This window comes from Pleurodeles waltl, chromosome 3_2 (genome assembly GCF_031143425.1).
Source record: "Pleurodeles waltl isolate 20211129_DDA chromosome 3_2, aPleWal1.hap1.20221129, whole genome shotgun sequence".
NCBI lineage: Eukaryota > Metazoa > Chordata > Amphibia > Caudata > Salamandridae > Pleurodeles > Pleurodeles waltl.
Window position 1 is genome coordinate 95681924 of NC_090441.1, and position 22933 is coordinate 95704856.

Sequence of the window (22933 nt, forward strand, 5' to 3'; positions counted from 1 at the left end):
GGATGTCACGCTGATGAGGAAAGGCACCCGCCAATCCAAACCCTTCTTTGGACAAATTTCTGGAGAACAGGGTTGTATCTGGGTGTTCTTGGCCACTGATAGAAAAGAAAAGTAACTAAGAGGAGGGCAGGTCAAGCAGAGGCCTCCTAGGGCGGCCGAACCGGGCCTCAGAGGGTTATGCTTCCGCAGCCCCCGTTCTCTCCATAAAGCTACTAGCAGGCCCCTGATATACACAGCGTCCCCCACAACAAATAAGCATTGGCAAAGCCACTACGTCTCGCCCATACAAGAGTTATTGGCTTGGTGATGTGTTTTTGCCACACTGATTACCAGTGTGGCTGCTGTTCAGCATGGCTAATAGTGGTGTGGCGTGTCAGAGTGGCGCGGGGGAGTAGTGTCGTTGAGTGGATTTGCTGGAGTACAATATCATAGGGAGGAGTTGAGTAGAGTCCAGTGGTTCAGTGGCAGAAAGTGTCGCAGACTGCAGTGCTGCAGAGTGGAGTGGTGTAGACTGAAGTAGAGTTGGGTGTAATAGGGTCAAGTGGGTTGGAGTGGACTGAGGTAGTGGGCTGGATTGGACTGGAGCAGAATGGGTGGACTGGATTGGGTTAGAGTGGGGTGGAATGAGGTGAATTGGAGTGGGTGGACTGAAATGGGGTGAGGTGGATCAGATTACGGTGGATTAGATTAGATTGAGGTGGGTGGACTGAACTGGAGTGATAGGATTGGGGTGAGGTGGTTTGAAGTGGGGAGAACTGGACTGGAGTGGGGTGGATCAGATTGATTGGAGTGGGACTGACTGGACTGGGGTGAACTGGGCTAGAGTGAGGTGGATCTGACTGGAGTGGGTTGGCTTGGACTGGGTTGGCTTGCACTGGAGTGGGTTGGCTTGGGTTTGAGTGGGATGGACTGGGGTAGATTGGAGTAGGTGGAGTGAGATGAATTGAAGTGGAGTGTGGTGGAGGGGACTGGAGTGGGGTGGATTGAAGTGGGGTGGAGTAGTTTGGAGTGGGGTGCAGCGGATTGTACTGACCGGATTGGGGTGGGTTGGATTGGGGTGGATCGAAGTGGGGTGGCCTGGATTGAGGTGGAATGGCATGGGTGTACTGGATTGGAGTAGGGTGGCCTGGATTTGACTGAGGTGGATTGTGGCAGATTAGAGTGAAGTTGGACTGGAGCAGGGTGAATTGGATTGGTGTTGGTGGGGGAGTGGAGGAGGCTGGACTTTTTGGAGTGGGTGGATTAGGTTTGTGTTGGGTGGCTGGGACTGAAGCGGGCTGAATTACGGTAATTTTATGTGGGGTGAATTAAGGTGGACTGGTGTGGTGTGGATTAAGGTGAAGTAGATTTGAGTGAGATGGATTGGAGTGGGAGGATTGGGTTGCGGTGGATTGGACTGAAGTGGGGGGGACTGGACTGGAATGGGGTGAATTGGATTTGAGTGGGTGTGTTGTACTGGAGAGGGGTGGGGTGGATTAGACTGGAGTAGAGGCGATTGGAGTGGAAGTGGGGTGGATTGGAGTGGAAGTGGGGTGGATTGGAGTGGAGTGGGTTAGACTGCTGTGGAGTGGGGATTGGCCTGGAGTGGGGTGGGTTGGATTGAGGTGGACTGGAGAGGAGTGGATTTGGTTGGAGTGGGGTCGATTGGTCTGAGTGGGTGGGGTAGATTGGTCTGAGTGGGTGGGGTGGACTGAGGTGGAGTGGGGTGAGTGCACTGTATCGCTGTGAGGTGGATTGGAGAGGGGTAAAATGGAGTGGGGTGGACTGGATTAGTGTGGGGTGGATTGGAGTGGGGTTGGGGTGGATTGGACTGGAGTGGAGCAGATTGTAGTGGGGCGGATTGGAGTGAGGTAGATTGTTTTGGACTAAAGTGGGCAGATTGGAATGGGACAGATTGTTTTGGATTGGCGTGGGGCAGGGTGTTTTGAACTGGAGTGGGGCAGATTGCTTGAGAAAGGAGTGGGACAGACTGCTCTGGATTGGAGATGGGCATATTAAAGTGGGTCAGATTGCTTTAGATTACATGTGGCAGATTGGAGTAGGACAAATAGTTTTGGATTTAAGTGAAGCAGATCGGAATGGGGTAGACTGCAGTGGGGTAGTCTGTTTTGGATTGGAGTGGGGCATATTATTTTGGACTGGAGCAGATTGGAGTGGAGCGGATTGGGGTTGGACAGATTATTTTGGATTGGCGTGGGGCAGACTGGAGTGGGTCACACTGGAGTAAGGCAGATTGTTGTGGACTGAAGTGGGGCAGATTGTTTTTGATTGGCGTGGGGCAGGGTGTTTTGAACTGGAGTGGGGCAGATTGCTTGAGAAAGGAGTGGGACAGACTGCTCTGGATTGGAGATGGGCATATTAAAGTGGGTCAGATTGCTTTAGATTACATGTGGCAGATTGGAGTAGGACAAATAGTTTTGGATTTAAGTGAAGCAGATCGGAATGGGGTAGACTGCAGTGGGGTAGTCTGTTTTGGATTGGAGTGGGGCATATTATTTTGGACTGGAGCAGATTGGAGTGGAGCGGATTGGGGTTGGACAGATTATTTTGGATTGGCGTGGGGCAGACTGGAGTGGGTCACACTGGAGTAAGGCAGATTGTTGTGGACTGAAGTGGGGCAGATTGTTTTTGATTGGAGTGGAGTGGGGCGGGGCAGAGTGGTTTGGATTGGAGTAGGGCAAAATGGAGTGGGGCAGATTTCATTGGATTGGTGTGGGGCAGATTATTTGGATTGGGGCAGATTGGAGTAAGGGCAGACTGTTCTGGATTTGAGTGGGGCAGATTGTTTTGGATTTTAGTAGTACAGATTGTTTTAGATTGCCATGGGCAGATTATTTTGGATTGGAATGGTTCAGATTGTTTTTACAGGAGTGGAGCAGATTGTTTTTACAGGAGTGGAGTGGGGCAGATTGTTTTAGATTAGAGTGGGGCAGGTTTGAGTTGGGTGGGTTGACAGGATTGGAATGTGGTGGTTTGGATTGAAGTGGGGTAGATGGGATTAGTCTCAGGTGAATTGATTGGTCTGGGATGGATTGAATTGAGTGGATTGGTGTGGGTGAGGTGGAGTGGACTGGCATGGATTGGAGTGGGCGGATTTTAATGAGGTGGATTGAGGTATACTTCACGATTATGTGCCAAAGTATAATATTGAAATTATAGTCATCGTTTGAGAACTGCATATACGAGCAAAGACAAAAAATGAATACAAAGTGAGAAAAGAAGACTTGGCAAAATAAAAGAAATGAGTTAACTGTAGAAAATAAAACTTTGCAATGTTGTTTGTTCTGCTGGGCATGTCTTTACCTGTCACACACCTTCTGTTTACAGGTACCTCAATCATGTCCGGAGCAGCGGACTAGCACTGATTAAGTTGAATCAATCAGTGCTTGGTCCCTGCTCCACAGACAGGAACGGAAATTATCATAGGCCTGCAGTGTCCTATTACAAGGCTGTAAAGACATATGGTAAACAACGGGCTGGCTCTAAACCTACTTTAAGATTACACTAGTCACAGACTCTGGCAGGGATCTAAAAAAAAGTGTCTAAGCAACATGGCATTCATAGAGGATCAGGGCAGTAAGAGAAAAGCCATGCAAGATGGCAAGGGGTGATAAGGATGATCACTAGAGAGGTGGGCTGAGGGAAGAGACTGCACCTCTAATAGGGCCTGAAAGTAGGGGAGCAGCAGGGCCCTCAGGAAAATGCCAGGTCTTTGAAATAGTTTTCTCTTACAGCCTTTCATGTGTGTTCTGAAGGCCAAAGGTTATGTATTATTAAAGCAGGACGACACTGCTTTAAAAACAACACAAAAAATGCTTGTTCTGTTTTTCCATGCACAACCAACCTTAAATGTGTCTAACTGCAAATTGGAGGCATTTTGTTATAGACTTATTTTACACTTGTTGGGATTAAATGAAAGAAACAACTATATTGAATAAGGCACTCCAGTTGCCGACGGTCTCGGGACTTTTTTTTATTTTCTTTATTTTTTAATATTATCGAATTGATCATGAACATGAACATTAGAAGTACAAATAAGGCATAAGGCCTGTTAATGCTGGCTGTGATGGAGGCGAATATTTTTGTACAGTTCAAAACAATCATATCATATTAACTTTACTTTTTCGATGTATACAAGAGTGAAACCACACTAAATTGTATTTTTCATTTTTAAAACATCTACTTTTAAGTCGAAAATGGCACACATTGCAGACCAACACATCAGTGTTTATTCTATGCCATTATAAGCAGATCTATTGCTATGTTATGATAGTTGTGCTGTTTTTGAACCTGAACACCTGGAACTTGAATCCGATCTGCAAGCTACTATGTAAACTATGAAGGATTAACTGCTACTTCATTTCTACCAATAGTCTGGGCTTGGTGCTCCCACCGGTAATGCTTCTATAAATTCCTACAAATAAAGACTCCATTTACAACTGTGAAAGAAGAGTGACCTGGGGAATTGTCCTTGAACAATTTGCTGGGTACTCATCAAACGACACCTTTGAGGATACTCAACAACATTTTCAATGCCTTGCCACACATCTAAACATACAACCAACTGAACCAAGTCATGTGTTATTGAACTAAGGCTGAAGGAAGGACTTTTAATTGGAAATAATTTTCTAATATCCGCACTTATACTGTATGGTTAGATAATTGACCATCTAAAACTTTAATACTTATTATTTTAAACCAGTGGAAAATTAATTTGAATTAAAAGTCTTCCTGTACCACATGTTCCTACATTTTGGTGCACTAGTCCACACTGATGCCTGGGTCATTTAAATTGAGGTAAGACGTGCATGGAAGTGTGTTAAGTGTACATATCATATTCCTTTCTCAAGGAGATGAAGAGGATGAGAAATATTCACATGAAACATGATTGCTAGCTCAAGAAAAAAATTGAAACCGCTTGCAACTCATAAATACGAACACAAATATAATCTGTTGCTGAAATATATAATCCCTTTGTTCATGAGGCCTTTAAAGATTACCATGGTGGCATTCAATAGCTGTTTGATTCCCATGCTCATCATCTAATTCTGCCTGGTTGGCTGGGTTAGGAAAAGCTTGTTCACACAGCAAACTGCCATTTTACATAAATAGATACATAACTAAAGAAGCTCAGAAGTAGACGTCTCATAAAGTACTACATTAAACATTAAACACGTCCTCTCATGCCACTTGCATATAAACCTACTCTTGCATTTACACCAATCAAGACTATTATAAGAAAGCCTTGTGAGGTATCTGCTTAGAGAGTGGTATGCGTAGGCTATGTCTTCCATAGGCTTTGTCTGCATGTAGGTGTGCTGTGTTATATGTTGTATAGATGACACTGATGTGGCGCGTGGATCTAGTGTAGATCAAGTGTTGATCTACAGTCGATCTACCTTGTGATGGAATGCAGCCGGGAAGGACGGTTGGAGGGCAGCTGTTGGGTCGGACGGTGGCCAGCAGACGTGCGGCATCGGCTCCTGTAAAGAACCTACATTTTATTTATTAAATTAATAAAAGATATACTTCAACCTGTCGATGTACGTCTCTACAACTGACCTCACTGCTATTATAATTGTGACCAATATTACATCATTGGTTGCTTGACACTGGCACAGTCTGGTTGCTGCACAAACATATTTCTTGACTTCATTCATGATTGTAACTTGATGCAGCATGTAGGTGATGGCTATGTAGATGCTTCTGAGATTTAGAGGGCTACAACATCTGAGCTCTGTTGAGCACTGTGAGGCACTGGATGAATTCACAAGGCACTATCAGCCCTTCATAACCAGAGAAGAAGAAAATGAAGACTTGATCCTGATGTAAGCAAGACTCTGAGTAGCTTTTACTGTACTCTCGTACTTTACTAGCATCTAAATCATACTTTGTGATCACTATAGGTTTCCAGATCCAATATTAACATTTGATCCTTATATTTAGAAAAAAGTGTATCCAACTCCACAGCTAAATCCCATTTTTTCCAAATGTTAAAATCAGCTCACACAACCTGAAAACATAAGGTACAGGTGCCACTACCCACGGTTTGGACGACTCACCATGTCACTAGAAGGGATGAGGTGAAAATCATCCTGGTTTGTGTAAGTTTCCAGCTATCCACCTCTCCCTCATGTTACAGGGTGTTCTACTTGGTTCGGATGACTGGTAAGAGGGAGTTGAAATCTTGTCAATGGTGTGCGCTGACAGGAGTGCTGGCTTTCCAGGAATCTATAGCCCAAAAGGCTCGACCACCCAGCGCACTAGCTCATTCATTAGCATAGGCATTTTTCAAAAACCCCATAGTGAGAGCTGGTGTACCTGGGCAGCACCCTAACTCTGAATGGTTTTCCACCACCACTGGCCCATCCCTTCCTCCCACCACGTGGGCAGAGGAGAAAGTGGAGCATCGAGTGACAGCTACTACAAGCAGCAGTTACTCACCAAAGCTCATGTAGGACATTTTCTCTCGTGGAAAGGTATGCATACACAGTTATAGTGGAGTACAATGCCAAATGCACCCCCAGAATTGGTGTCCGGGGCTGCATTCATTCTTCAGCAGCTAGGCATTCTGCTTCCACATACCCCTGCCCTGATCTGGATTTCAGTCACAGACTTGAGGTGTGAACGAGGCAATTGTGACATCTGGAAGTACCCCTGGCACCTGCAGTGCAACCACCACAGCTGGTGGGCAATCTTGCAATGCAGTGGGCGTACCCAGCATTTGATAGCAACTCCTTGGATACTGTGGCCACTGCTAAGTGTGCATCACTCACAAAAAGTGATCACCTGTGGCATCTGTTTGTCATTCATAACAACTGGTGGGCAAAACACCTGTTCAACAACATGTTCTAGTTGTATAGTCCAAGACTCAAACCATACTGGAAGGAATTCCTAGCATCTATTAAATTTATGATAGGCTATCTGATCCCAGGAGATCCTGCTATAACACCATTAGGTTTGCGACTGCAAAACTAGAATAGGTTCGATAAGGGCAACTTGAAACTGGTGTACCAGCTGCTACTGGTAGCAAAACTAACTTGAGTTAGATTCTGCAAAAAAAACACAAGGTGGCCCACATGGGCATGTCTGCTCTTGACAACTGTAGGAGACTATAGTACTTGAGAGGTTGTTGTCCTATAGTTCTGGGGAAAGGGACTTTACTAAGATATAGCAACCAGTGTTGGACGATATAGGAAACTAGAAGAAAGAAGTGACCTACCTATTATGGCAAAAGACATAGAAGCTGTTCAAGAGATCGAAATCCTAGTATTAGAACAGTGCGATAAACAACAGAAGAAGTAAAGAAGTAGGACTAGGTCACAGAGGCGGATGTTTTAACATTTGGGTTGTTTTGTCCCATTTTATTTTTATTTTTCTCTTAGTCTATAATGGTTAATCCTTAGAATAAGAAAATTGCATTAAAGTGATGGTATACAAGATCCCGTATGTTGCACACATTAAGTACATGGTGGAACCCTCTTTGAAATGTATACTATGTGAACTATGAAAAATTCTAATAAAACAAAGCTTTTTAAAGATGGTGACATGCTGGAATGGAAAGCAGTAGTAAAAGTGGATATATGTTCAAAATGACCAGGTGACATTTGGAATTTAGGGATAATATTTAAAAATGAAAAGCTGTTGTTTGTGTGCAAAATGTGTTTTAAGAACATAGCAGACGTTTTTGGGGAGATCAGTTTGTTTACCAAGGACTACAGTGCTAGTATTTGGGCACATTTTAAACAAGCACTGGATAAGCCAATAAGAAGGGCCTTGACAAGCTGTGCCAATAGGTTTTTTTAAATTGTAAGTATCAGAGTAGATTGATCAATTAAAAGTTTAACGTTCAATTGTGTGTGCAATAACCAGACCAGAAAAATAGCTCTACTAGGCCTGTCTTGTTCTACAATGACAACTTAAGAAACGTGGATTTCGAAAGTTGCACTGCATGAATGATTTCTCTTTCTGTGTTTTTCCATTTACATAAAATAGACGAAATCTTTTCCATTGTGTTGTTTATCTGTTCGGTATCAACTAATGGGCTTCGAAGGAATCTTGCTAGATACACGTTATTTAATAGTTCACTGTTTAGTAGTGCAATGTAATTTCCCCTTGTAGGGAGGTTGAAGGGGACTTTTGTTTCTTCATTTTAGACAGCGGCTCACAGTGAGCTTGTTTTATGTAACACATTTTGCAATTTTGCTTGGTCTTTGGTCCCACTTCACACGATGTGAAAAGTGTGGTTTTCTACTCCTCTGAATCAATATAATGTGCTACTTTCTAAATGTCTGCCAGACCTTTCCTTGCTTACACACTGAGCATACTTTATGCCAATCCATTATTTGACTATATTGACTCATGACAAATATTGATGTCGATTTTAAATGACCAACCGATTACATTTTTGCTTTCTTTCTGTAAGGATTCTTAATCAACCTTAATGGTTTGGATTTTACATGTTGTCTTGTGCAGGTTTACTCTATGTGCCTTAGGCCTCGTTCTTTGGGACACATGCTGCCCTGGTCCATGCAATCGACCCTTTGATAATTTATCAGTACAAAGAGCTGATGCAAGCATGTCAAAAAAATAAAAAGGAAAATAAAGCATTCACAGATTCCCAAAACAAAAACTATGGGTCCCATTTCAAGAATCAGATCAGTCGGGTGTTAAACGACTCCCTGAATTTTATCAAACGTTTTTATTTTTTTAGATTTAAGGCCAACAGCAGCTTCTTAAGCCATGATGCACCTAAAATTCTAAAAGGTTTGTGCCCCTGTTTAGCTTTTCTAGAACTGTGCAATGAAATGAGATGTAAGGACACGCCAAGAGACAGTCAAAGATTATCCTTTTCCTAAGTGGCCAGTGATAAGAGTCAAATTTTCCTACTCTGAAGATCAACCTGGCTGCAGCATTTTGATATGTTTCAAACTTGCTAGATTAATTCTCGACATCCCCAAGGACATGGAATGGATAAAGGTAATGACTAACATAATCATGTAATTAAATGAAAGGAAAACAAAAAAATCCTGAAATTTGTCCTGAATTGAAAGAAACATATAAGACAACCTGCTGCTCTAACAAAATCTACACATCTATTAAAACTCAAAGGTCATCCCTGGGGCAGAGCGTGCACCTGTAACGGGTTACTGGACGTATTATGAGTTAACAGGGCTCCCATGCTGGATTTAGTGTGAGACAGTTATTGTTCATCACCATCCTGAAAATGCTGGCTTAAAAAGTTAAAAAAAAAATAATAAATCCCCATCATATATAACTTTCATAGAACAGTAAGGGCACTGACGGGTGTACTTATAAAAAAAAGGTACAGAGATAAATTTTAGTTTCAAGGACCACCACAGGAAAATATGATACTTATTGACAAAGAACACTTACTACTGGCTATGGATTTCTGTAGGACGAATATATAGTTAATAGCAAGTAAGAATGACTAAAAAAGGATAAGAAATTAATAAACAGGTGAGACTCTAATACTGAAGTTTATTTTTATAAGCCAAATGTCCACGTTCCATTAGGTAAAGTGACATTACTCTCAGTGCAAGAGAGACAATAGCAAAATGTGAATATATATGCATGTACATATATATAGTTTTCTATTACATGACACTGTTAACAACTACATTTGTCGCTATGTCACACCTAAAAAATGACAAGCTGATGTGACGCTTGAGGAAAATGTGCTTATTCACAAAATAAACTAAAATAGTATTTGAGTGCAAAATGACTCATGTGAAGGCATTTCATTACCTGTAGCATTTTATGATAGCATCCCTACCACTGATCCTAGTAAGCCAGGTGAAACTTAAGGAATACTTGTTATTTGAACCTGACACGGAGATAGCCCTTTGATCTATGGACTGAGAGTGGGAGATCATCAATAATTGTAAATAATCTACTTGTGAGAAGCAGGTTGAGAGAATGAAAGGACATGAAAGGTAGAAGCGCAAAAGTCTACATACATTTTTTTTAAAGATGACAAGAGGCTATTTCAAATTTAATATCAAGATTGGTTGGTCTGTAAAATATTTATGGAAATGTCACATTTAGCCCGGTTTTGTGAAGGTCTTTGTGGGTGAAGACCCATAGCTCTTAGAAACAGTCCTACGTGCTTGTAGATCATGAAGGTGTCAGAATTTATGATGAGTGCTCCTTCAGGCAAGAAGGCTGTTTTTAAAATGGCTTCCCCGTACATATTGTGTGAAATGTTATAAAATCTCTCTGATTTTGTTGTCCCGGAGAGACCAAACGAAATATCACATATTCACTAAATGACGGAGCATACTTTTCAAAATGGAAGACCCAAATAAAGGGGGTCATGGAGCAAGACAGCGTACAATAATCAAGTTTCGTGTTTTTTTTAATTTCTTTATATTTTTATTGCAAATGAGGAACTGCTACATAAACATTCAATTGCCGTAGGCAAAAATTGAATTTAGGTTTTAAGAAAGACCTAGGGGTGTCTTGAACAGAGAGGAACACATGGAATAAAAGTAAAATATCCAGTTACAATATGAATTTCGCCATTGTAGCTACAAATATAGTGCAAATAAAGATCTAAAATGCATAATACAACTACTAGTGTATTATTAACACTATCATAAGGATGATGAGATATATTCTTGAGATTTGAGGGATACTTTTACAGAAGCCTAAGCAAAGATGAAGGAGAGCTGGGATCTTTAATTAATTTTACCTCGTGTACTGGGGAGTCCGCGTCTTCAAAATGAGTATTTTACCAAAACTGCCGAAGATATCTTCAAGATTGCCAGCTTAAAATGTAAAGAAAGATTTCAAACTGGACAATTAGATATTGCATTTTTTAAATTTATGTGGAAAATATCTAAATTGGTTATTGACAATGCTCACATGATCAAGCTCTTTAACCTCGGTATCTGGTTGATACTCTAACTGCAGGTTCCTCAGTTCCTCCTCTAAACTCCTGAGGTGCCAGACTGGATCTGGAAACATGCTTCATACCAGTGCTCCCATAGCTGTGCTCCGAACTGACTCTACACCTTCTTGAAAGTATATAAAAGTGGCACTACTGTGTAGTGATGTCAGTTTCTTATTGCTTAACCCCTTCCATACCCTCAGACGTGGAGTGTGAACAATTATTAAGAGTGTGCTGAGTACTAACTTAGGACCTTGTTAAATATTAAAAAGAGGCCACTCCACAGAACAGGGAGGGTGTGGCCGAGGGAATAGTTGACGGGGCAAAAATAAAGGGCATCTTTCTTGGGCAGCCTCTAAAAGTTTTGAAATGTTGTGTGAATTGCTTGGTAGGAGTCAGCAGACCAAGGGAGTGTGCTGTGACTCTACCTTCTTTAGAACACTTCAAGGCAGAATTGAATTTTTCACTATAAGAGTCACAGATCAAAGAACAGATCTACGATAAAGGCTTATACAGCTCTGGAAAAACTTATGGAATGCATCCGTCCGTGTCAGCGGTGCACAACACTTGTGCCAACCGCCCTTCCCAAACTATCGGTAGGGTCTAAGCCAGCATGAATCACATATTTTGCCATGTCTTGCGATCATGAACTGTCTGGGCCAAAGAAGCCTTGAGGTCTTTCACGACCACCTGCAAGATCTTACTGCCATGTCGAAGACGATGTGTGTATCAAACCAATAAACACACAGCATATACAGATCGCAATGTGGATCTGGCAGAGGAAAATATATGTTTGACAAAGGCCTCAATCCTTTTGGACTCCCTATCTGAAGGAGTTGTGTGGAATGAACTAAGCTCGACCTTACTGGTGGAAACCTGAACCACAAGGCTCATTAGGAAGCTTTTTTAGTACAAAACATCTATTCACCAGTGGACAAAAACAAGGCTTTGACAAAGTGCCCATTAGGTATCGGCGAGAGCCTTGTTAAAGGGGACAAAGGGTTGAGACATGGATGTCCTAGGCTGCAAAATTTCCTTACGGACATTATTTCTTGTCTAGACTGAATGCAGCTGCAAATCCAGGTCCTCGGCTGTCTGCTGGACAACAAACTGCAAATGATGCACTCTCATCTCACAGAAGGTATCAAGCCCACTTGCCTCATAACTCCATCTAAAAGCAGTAATTTGTGTAGTGAGGGTGAGAAAACCATTCCTCTCCCCACTATCATATTCACCAACCTGGGGTGTACCTTGTTCAGAGCCAGAGCAAAAAGATAATCGGGCCTCTGCTGCTACATCCACCCTGGTAGAGACACTGGTTCAGAATCAGGCTGCATAATGACTGGTTGTGCTTTTGTAATCTGACAGCGCTGCACTGATCAAGATAGGGCTGAAGCTGGTTTAGTGTCAGACATAGGAACCAGCACCGGAACCTATTCTGATGCGAGTGGTGTCTGCAAAGGTGTTGCTGTGGAAGTGCCGGTGCAAGTACCTAAGTTGGCGTGGAAGTATGTACCAGAGTTGGTACTGGGCCCAGAGTGAGTCCCAAGGGGTCTGATGATGCCAAGGATGAATCCAGTGGCAAGAACCTGAGTAGATGCCCCTGTGGTGCATTCACTGGGGCTGAAAGACATGCTGGGGGAACATGAAGTGCAGTAAAAAAATGCAGCATGGCCTCTTTGAAAGCTTCAATCTGCAACAGTCACTTATGACCTGGAAAATTGAGAGCACATTGACCAGAAACCAAGAGGAAGACCGAATCACATCATTCCCTCTCACCTTCTCTTTGGATAAAGAGTGGAGAAAAGAGGTTGAGTTCCACTTAGTTTTTTTGTGTTTCGATTTGGACTTACAGGAGGACTTCAATGACAAAGTTGCTCCTCTCAATAGAAAGGCCTTGAAAGCAGGATTATGTCTGAGCCCACAACAACTTATGTTTAGCAATGAAAATCTTCGCTTCTCAGTCCTGGATCGCCTTTGGGTGTATGAGGGTGCATTTAACACGGAATTAATAGAATTAAAAGGGGGCCCTCCAAACAATGTATAAGTAGAACCAGAACTAATAATAATATAAGATATAACAGTTAAATTACAATTAAATATAATACTAAAGGAAATTGCTAGATGTAAAAAAAAAAAATATTTAATATTTAAAATATCACTCTACAGGGCAGTTTGGTGGTTCCTCCATAATACATAATTTAAACTACTCTTAACATGAATGCACATAAAATAATTAAAAACAATGAAAAGGATAACTAAAATAAGATAAAGATATATCTAAACATATTTAAAATACAATTTCAAAAGGGGGATTTCCAATTGAAGTAATACACAACTAAAATATTACTATTGACATTATTATTAAACAACAAAAAATGTGAATGGTAAAGGTTTGGGGATAATCCCTGCAAAGAATATCAATTTAAATAGTAACAAAAACAACTGATATTAAGAAAGATTTAGAAGTAAATGTTAATATGAATACATAATAATATAAGTCCTATAGAAAAAATAAAGAAAATACAAGGTTAGGCTTATATCAGGGTCAGGATAAATGGAAAAAATAACTGGGTACAGGGCAAACCGCAGGGAAACAATAAGGCACATTACCAAAATAACACAGAAATTAAATACACACTAAATAAAAAAGACGTTTGCACTAAAAGTAATTTTAAGAGTTCAAATCCGTCAGAGAATACAAGAGGTTATCAAACAGACAATGTAAAGTGGATGAAGCAATCGTAAATTATATAAATATATACTTTGGTGATGCAGTATCCTGTGATGACTGGATTGTGATAAAGCATCATACAACCAGAATAGTACAATATTAAAAAGCATGCCATTTAAAAATCTTTTTAAAGATGTCGAACAACAATATATTGTGCTCTCTTTTATTGAAAACTGCAAACAAATGGTGGAACATGACTTATGGAGCCACACAACGTTGAGTCACCCTAAAAATGTATCGCTGATGTAATCATGTGGTAAAACTGACCCAAGAGTTGGTAGGAATGCCCATGCAACACATTTCTCTTTGTGATAAATCTCTGACCAATCTTGTTAAAATCACCACCATGTTGGGCAAACTACATAGGAGAACATTTAAGGGATATTTAAGCTAGAGTTCAAGACGGAATAAACAGACGGTCATGGAATATCTCTGGATGCAGCGGAAGGCTTTTTTGGAGTGGTCTTATTAGGGGTTAGTAATTCAAAAAGTGTATTTTCTCAGATAGGTAATGATTTATACCAAGTATTCCAAATTGCAAGGTACTACACACTTTCAAGCAGTGTTCCACATAAACTAAGAAACAATAAGGTAGAGGGATATGACCACATGGGATTTTCAGGATATCCATTCAAGATAAGAGATGGGTCTAAAAGGGATTCATTTCTATATACCGCAGTTATCCTAAAAATTTGCCTATGCGCCTGATGATTGGTAGACCTACACTGGTAATCCTTATAGGCAAGTATAAACATACTAAAGGAGAAAAAGTCAAATATGTACCAGAACCTATCCAAGAATCCACTTCATTTTAATTCTTACCTCATGAACCTGGTGAATACTTTCTTTGACAAGTTTTTCCCATTCAGCCTCCGAGTATGAAAGTTTAAATTCTGGGGTCCTCAAAGCCTTCTGGAGAAGTTCACAGGCCTGGCTCTGGAATCAAAGTATGGATAACATGGTTAACTGAAAACTAATTCCAAAAGCAGTTCGAACAATCACAATGCAAAGCAGGAATGTGGAGCAATGGGTATGGAATATGAGTTGCAACAACAACAAAAAACACAATATTGTATATCCTGGATAGAATTTAGGTATTCACAGTTCAACCAAATGCACTTGTCTAGCTTTATTTTGTTGTCATCAAATTCTTCTAATAAATAGGGAAAATTGTGGCAGTGCTAAAGTTTTCACCTGAAAGGTGCATACAAGTCCGAAAGGGAACTCGAGTATATCTTTAATTAATACTGTAAGCCGGACAGAACAATTGGGTCATCTTTCATTCTGAAAAAAACTAATAAGAGTTGAAATACAGCAGAATGAAACTGAAAATTGCTTTACAAGGCAACCTCAAACAAATTGGGAATTGCATTACAGTAAAAATAAGTTATCAGATGTTTAGAGCAAGTGTCTCAGCAGCAATGCAGCTTGCCTTTAGTCAACAAATATATTTGACACTTTAGTGCCAAAATACTCATGTCTCGAAATGTGTAGATGATTATCAATTCTAAATGAAATAAAACTCTTACAAAATAGGCAAGAAAAGAAAGTAACTAAGGCAAAAGGTTATTTGATTTCAGAGTGTGGAAACAACAGAAGAAAGACATGCAATTTAAAGGACTTCAAAAATTTGGTAAAAACACAGACCCATGAGAAAGAAAGTACTGATCTATACTAAGACTAAATCAAGTGACGATAACACTAGTACTTTAATTTACTCTCTTCCATGATATTACATATTGCCTTTTCCAGCTAGAAGCTGAATAGGACAAAACTATCTTTACTTGTACACTGTAGACTCAATCCTATTAATGACTTGTGGCAGAAATCTGCTAATGAAAGCTGTTGGAAGCAAATCACTGGGCTGGCAGTGCCACATATGCACACAGTTCTCTTCTGTACGTTTTCACTCACCTATCTATGAGTACCCTCACATTCCCGTGAATAGGTGCACAACCTCATGATTTTACTTATTAATATGGAGACTATTCGTGTTATGGCTTAGATCGCCAGCACAGGGTCAGCAAGATGTTGGGGGCAAGGGAAAGCCAGCCTGTATAATAGAAATGATAAATACAATGCTGAGGTAACAAGAAGTTACAAGTTAATCAATACCTGTCACCTCTCATGGATTCTGCGTATTAAGCAGTCACACTGAAATAGGGGTGAGTGAAACTTTTAAACAGAAACGTGACCCTATTCTTGACCTTATTCCAGTTGTGAGGGTGCATATCCAACCTCAGCGGTATCTGTGCTTCCTCTCCAGCTTCCCTTCTAGAATCGGCCTCCCATTAACACTGTTTGACGGCTTCCTCAAAGGTTCCACTTATGTCTGTGGAATGTAACACACCCATTCTGCTTCCCCATGCCAAACACAGCACAGGATATTTTATAACACTTACAATGATTTAACTTATAAAGTAACAGTCACACAAAATGTACTTAACAGAAATGAATTAAATAAAAAATGAATCAAATAAATATGTAAATGAGATACCTCGTTTCTAGGTGTATGTATACACACACAACAGTAATTAACTTTGCGTGTAATCATCTTATTTCTGTAGCCTTCTCATTCTTCCACCACTGGTCCTTTACTCAAGGTTTTCTCCCGTTGATCAAGGATATCTCTCTTTCTTCACACACGTCTCGCTCAAGCATACCATTAACTTTCTCTTACTCCTCCTCCCACCCCCTTCAATCACCACATGGTCCCCTGCACCATAACTACGCACTTGGGATGCAATCACTTGGACATTCATTTGCTTTTCACGTTACCTACTCTCACATGCACCAAATCCCCTTTCTTGCATGCTTTCCTTGCACATCCCAGTTTGTCATTGTACCATTTAACACAGTGGTTCCCAACCTGTGGGTCCGCAAAGCCTCCTCAGGGGGTCTGTGACTGCTTAATAAATTGAATACTATTAACAGATTAAGTTAGGTCCCCAGCTTTCAGTCATGGTTCAATTGGGGGGGGAGAGGGGGCAATCCCCGGATTCCAATAAGGATTCATTGGATTCAGATGGGGTGGGTCCCCGGGTTCCAGTAATGATAAAGCGGGGGTCCACAGAAGTCAAAAGGTTGGGAACCACTGATTTAGCATTTTTGTTTTGCACCACCACAGACGGATTTGTTCCAACAAGTTTCAACATTTGTCCTGTCCATCTATGCAGGAGAAACCCCCTTGCACAGTGCTCTGCCCTTCATTATAAAGAATGAGGATTTCTCAGTCAATCACTGGGGTATGGTTCTGTAGCACCATGATATTTTCTTTACCTCTTCTTTCAAATCCAGGCCAATTTGCACTGTCAATTACACATTGTAGGAAGTTGGCTCTGTATGCACTATTTCAAAGTGAGGAATAGTATGCACAGAGTCCAAGGGTTCCCCTTAGAGGTAAGATAGTGGCAAAAAGAGATAATTCTAATGCTCTATTTTTGTGGTAGTGTGGTCGAGCAGTAGGCTTATCAAAGGAGTAGTGTTAAGCATTTGTTGTACATACACAAGCAATAAATGAGGAACACACACTCAAAGACAATTCCAGATCAATATGTTTTTGTATAGAAAAATATATTTTCTTAGTTTATTTTAAGAACCACAGGTTCAAATTCTACATGTAATACTTTAAATGAAAGGTATTGCAGGTAGGTACTTTAGGAACTTTGAATAATCAAAATAGCATATACAGTCTTCACATAAATCACATATAGCTATTTTAAAACTAGACACTTAGTGCAATTTTCACAGTTCCTAGGGGGAATAAGAGTTGGTTAGTTTTTGCAGGTAAGTAAACCACCTACGGGGTTCAAGTTTGGGTCCAAGGTAGCCCACCGTTGGGGGTTCAGAGCAACCCCAAAGTTACCACACCAGCAGCTCATGGCCGGTCAGGTGCAGAGTTCAAAGTGGTGCCCAAAACGCATAGGCTTCACTGGAGAAGGGGGTGCCCCGGTTCCAGTCTGCCAGCAGGTAAGTACCCTCGTCTTCGGAGGGTCGACTAGGGGCGGTTTTGTAGGGCACCGGGAGGGACACAAGTCATCACAGAAAGTACACCCTCAGCAGCGCGGGGGCGGCCGGGTACAGTGTGCAAACAAGCGTCGGGTTTGTAATTGAAATCAATGGGAGACCAAGGGGTCTCTTCAGCGATGCAGGCAGGCAAGGGAGGGGCTCCTCGGGGTAGCCACCACCTGTGCAAGGGAGAGGGCCTCATGGGGGTCACTCCTGCACTAGAGTTCGGATCCTTCAGGTCCTGGGGGCTGCGGGTGCAGTGTCCCTAACAGGCGTCGGGTTCTTAGAAGCAGGCAGTCGCGGTCAAGGGGAGCCTCGGGATTCCCTCTGCAGGCGTCGCTGTGGGGGTTCAGGGGGGGGGGCAACTCTAGCTACTCACGGTCTCGCAGTCGCCGGGGAGTCCTCCCTGAAGTGATTGTTCTCCACAAGTCGAGCCGGAGGCGTCGGGTGCAGAGTGCCAAGTCTCACGCTTCCGGCGGGAAACGCAAGTTGTTTCAAAGTTGCTTCTTTGTTTCAAAGTTACAGTCTTTGGTGAACAGAGCCGCTGTCCTCGGGAGTTCTTGGTCCTTCTAGATGCAGGGCAATCCTCTGAGGCTTCAGAGGTCGCTGGTCCCTGGGGAGAGCGTCGCTGGAGCAGTGTCTTTAGAAGTGGAGAGACAGGCCAGTAGAGCTGGGGCCAAAGCAGTTGGTGTCTCCGTCTTCTCTGCAGGGTTTTTCAGCTTAGCAGTCCTCTTCTTCTTAGGTTGCAGGAATCTGAGTTCCTTGGTTCTGGGGAGCCCTTAAATACTAAATTTAAGGGCGTGTTTAGGTCTGGGGGGTTAGTAGCCAATGGCTACTAGCCCTGAGGGTGGGTACACCCTCTTTGTGCCTCCTCCCTGAGGGGAGGGGGGCACATCCCTAATCCTATTGGGGGAATCCTCCATCTGCAAGATGGAGGATTTCTAAAAGTCAGAGTCACCTCAGCTCAGGACACCTTAGGGGCTGTCCTGACTGGCCAGTGACTCCTCCTTGTTTTTCTCATTATCTCTCCTGGACTTGCCGCCAAAAGTGGGGGCTGTGTCCAGGGGGCAGGCATCTCCACTAGCTGGAGTGCCCTGGGGCATCGTAACACGAAGCCTGAGCCTTTGAGGCTCACCGCTAGGTGTTACAGTTCCTGCAGGGGGGAGGTGTGAAGCACCTCCACCCAGAGCAGGCTTTTGTTTCTGTCCTCAGAGAGCACAAAGGCCCTCACCACATGGGGTCAGAAACTCGTCTCTCAGCAGCAGGCTGGCACAGACCAGTCAGTCCTGCACTGAACAATTGGGTAAAATACAGGGGTATCTCTAAGATGCCCTCTGTGTGCATTTTTTAATAAATCCAACACTGGCATCAGTGTGGGTTTATTATTCTGAGAAGTTTGATACCAAACCTCCCAGTATTCAGTGTAGCCATTATGGAGCTGTGGAGTTCGTTTTTGACAGACTCCCAGACCATATACTCTTATGGCTACCCTGCACTTACAATGTCTAAGGTTTTGCTTAGACACTGTAGGGGCATAGTGCTCATGCACCTATGCCCTCACCTGTGGTATAGTGCACCCTGCCTTAGGGCTGTAAGGCCTGTTAGAGGGGTGACTTACCTATGCCATAGGCAGTGTGAGGTTGGCATGGCACCCTGAGGGGAGTGCCATGTCGACTTAGTCATTTTCTCCCCACCAGCACACACAAGCTGGCAAGCAGTTTTTCTGTGCTGAGTGAGGGGTCCCTAGGGTGGCATAAGACATGCTGCAGCCCTTAGAGACCTTCCTTGGTACCAGTTACAAGGGACTTACCTGGGTGCCAGGGTTGTGCCAATTGTGGAAACAATGGTACATTTTAGGTGAAAGAACACTGGTGCTGGGGCCTGGTTAGCAGGGTCCCAGCACACTTCTCAGTCAAGTCAGCATCAGTATCAGGCAAAAAGTGGGGGGTAACTGCAACAGGGAGCCATTTCTTTACACACATGCTCACCAAAATTCTACGTAAATGCTCAACCATGCAGTTTTCGTGAGATGGTGTAACACTGTTTGTGGTGTCGTATTCCAGGTCATCGAACTAGGTTTCAAATTCCTCTGACAAGAGGCCCATTCTCTGCAACTACATCCTCAGGGCAACCATGTCTTTTATGTAAACATTATATTTGCCAGATTCATCTGCTTCAAAACGCCATTTATCAGCATCATGCCCCACAATCAATAATACCTATTCAGGATGATTAGGGTGGCGGAAAATCCTCCCCTCCCTCCCCATCCAGTTCCCTGCATCCTAGGGCAGTCTTCGCTCTCTGAACCACATACACTTTTCTGTGTAAATTCCTCAGATAAATATCTAAACATGGTCAACTTATGGCCACAATATCCTTCAGGAAAAAAATCAGCCTTGAACAATCCACTTTCTCTCCTTTTCCCATGTCCCTCGTCAATCAAAGTATAGGAGAAATATGAGCTGCTCAGACGACTACAGACAATACAGAGCACACCAGCCAGACTCATCCTGGACCTCCCCCAAGCATGCCCACATCACTCCTCACCGCAGGGAACTCCACTGGCTCCCTGTCCAGAAAGGACGTCAGTTCAAGACACTCAAACATGCCTACAAAGCCCTCCACAAACTGGGAGTGTCCTACATCAACCACGGGGTGTACTTCCATTTTTCCTTGAGAAACCAGCGCTCTTCTTCACTCGCCCTCGCACAAGTCCCTTGCATCCATCACACCCGCAGCGGGGGCCGCACTTTAGCCTTCATCAACGCCAAAGCCTGGAATGGCCTCCCCCTCCAAACCGCTCCCTCCCAGGTAGTCCTCAGAAAGCAACTCAAGACCTGGCTTTTTGACGCAGATGCAGCACCCTCAGCACCCAGATACCCCTAGGGGTGATAGTGTTCGCTTTACAAATGCCCCGCCTTTGTATTTACACCCCATGCACATTCAGTAATCAGGGTGGGGGACAATACGGTTCTACCGCACTGTGGACCCTCTGGCTTTGCAAACCGCCCCCCCAAAAAAGTCCACATCATCACCACCACCATTATCTCCACTCTCCTTTCCATGCTTCTTATTAGCATGCACTGTATTCAGACTCCCATTGATTTCAATAAATCCTGATTTGCAAGGTCTGGAGAAATTTCCTATCTTTTGGCACCAATGGCTCCACAACTTGATGACGATATATACATTCGAAGAGGCTATATGCTTTGTGTTTCCACATCTGTGACGCTGCGGGCCCTTTCTCTTTGTTCTGCCCCTTCTTCCCTCAGGTGTTCACTAGACTTGGTGAACGGTACTTCACATCACAGTTATACACACTCTAAGTCTCAGGCACAGGAAGAGAATTCAATATTTAAGATGAGTACGCTGGGAAGCAGGAAGTTAATCATTAGCCAGCCATCTTGTTTCAAAAAGATACTGCATGGCACAGTGACCACATCTCTTGGGTGATGTTTTCCGAGGCATCACAAAGACGCGGAGTGGGGTTTCTAACATACTGAAGCAAAATCAGTGCTAGTACTGAAGGATCAAAAAGCAGTAACACATTGGGCGTGCATTGCCCAGTATCCTCTGAACTCAGTCATTGTCCGCCTCATGACCAGTAGTGCACATCACTTCTCAGCTTTAAAGAAAAATCATTACATTGCAATACACAGCTTGACTAAACTGAATGTGCATGCCTGTCTTGGGTGTCTGGAATCACTACAAAAAATGCATTTTCTACATCATACAGAAAAATATGTGACAATAAGTTGTTTTTCCACAACTGACCAAACATATAAATACTGTACTATCTGACATAACCTATTTCAGTATTATGCATAAGGTAAGGAAGTGTAAGCTGTGTTGAAATAATGTACACATTCTGGTACTAGAGTACAGTTAAGTGCCATAAAGAGGATCTCCGATAATCTGCATCTTGAGGGAGATAATACTATTAATACTTTCATATTACAGGCTTACTATGCAAACAGATAAAAGGGTGAAATTCAAGTTTGCACAGAACAATGTATCCCACAATGGCATACAACAGCATAGCCTGACATAGTAATATTGTCAACCACACGAGCTAACTGACAACACTATCTAATGGGTCAGGATAAAATGGCTATGCAGAGATGGCTGACATAGCTTCACAGGCCACAGAACATACCCTGGCAATCTATAATGGTGCCAATTCTGCTTGCTACTGAACAGAAACCTTTTTTTTAACAGGATGAGAACCCTTTACCACTCTAGGCCTGGCATGGGCTGACTAGAACAAGCATGAAACCTATGTCAGTCTCCGAGCAGGTGGTCTGTTGCATTTTCAAAGTAGGGTCACAGTAAGAGATTTTCCAACAAGCAAGAAAGGTGTGTGTTACATGCTTCCAAAAAAACAGCAAAAACATGAACTACGCACAGTGGCGCTGGAAAATGGGAAAATGTGGAGCACCGACAAGCTAAAATGCTCAGAGAATGTCGAAGCAATGGTCAAATGGATTTGTGTTAAGAAGAGGAATTCAATGGGGAGGCAGGTATTATGACGTTTATTATCCCAACCAGCTAACCAGCAGTCAGGTTGTGGAGACTCGACTCTCAACTCTGGGGCATTTTGCATAACACTGTTGCTGCCTCAACTTCACTTCCAGAAGCTGTAGGCACTCCGCAGCACTCGGGAAGGAAGGCAATATGATGACTGCATGTTCATGAAAGAGCCTAGATTTCCATGGCAGTGTCATCTAACTCGCACATACTTGCAGTATGGTGAAAATTCGCAGTGGCTACAACTTGATTCTTCTGCGCGGTGCTGGAGAAACTTTACGAAATATAGCCACAGACCCAACCCCTTCCCTTGTACTAGGGCTGTGGCAGGCATGGGGTGCTGCAATACCTTTATACCTGGGCCAATGCTCTTTGTATCTGCCAGAGGTGACGTACATCATTTCTTACCCCAATAATGTATGCAGCCATTAGGTATTAAGTCTCCACCTCCCCAAAGATGAACGCAGAACCGACACTGCCTGCTGGGACTGTTGCCTATTCCCAAGAAAGGGGAAAAATGCACTTCAGAATCGCTCAACTGGACTTAGTACTGGCCCGATGATGCAGAGCCTCCGATTCTGTCTACATGGTGGGCTGACTTCCTGGAATGGGGGGCACCAGGGGAGTGCGGGCTCCGGAGCGTTCGGACTGATAACACAGAACGAGACCTTGGCAACTGTCGTGACATGCTAGACAAGTTGAGTGATCACGACTCATCCCTGGGAGACGAGTCTGACACACTAGAGGGGGAC

At 42.9% G+C, this 22933-nt stretch overlaps 1 protein-coding gene across 1 annotated transcript in view; it reads right to left on the reverse strand.

The window, feature by feature from the left end:
* The window catches only part of MYBBP1A (MYB binding protein 1a), a 647917-nt gene that overhangs the window by 37390 nt on the left and 587594 nt on the right, over nucleotides 1-22933 (reverse strand). Inside the window, exon 24 of the mRNA XM_069226890.1 lies at nucleotides 14469-14582. Within this exon, the coding sequence (XP_069082991.1) occupies nucleotides 14469-14582 (114 nt within the window). The remainder of the gene's footprint in view (nucleotides 1-14468; nucleotides 14583-22933) is intronic.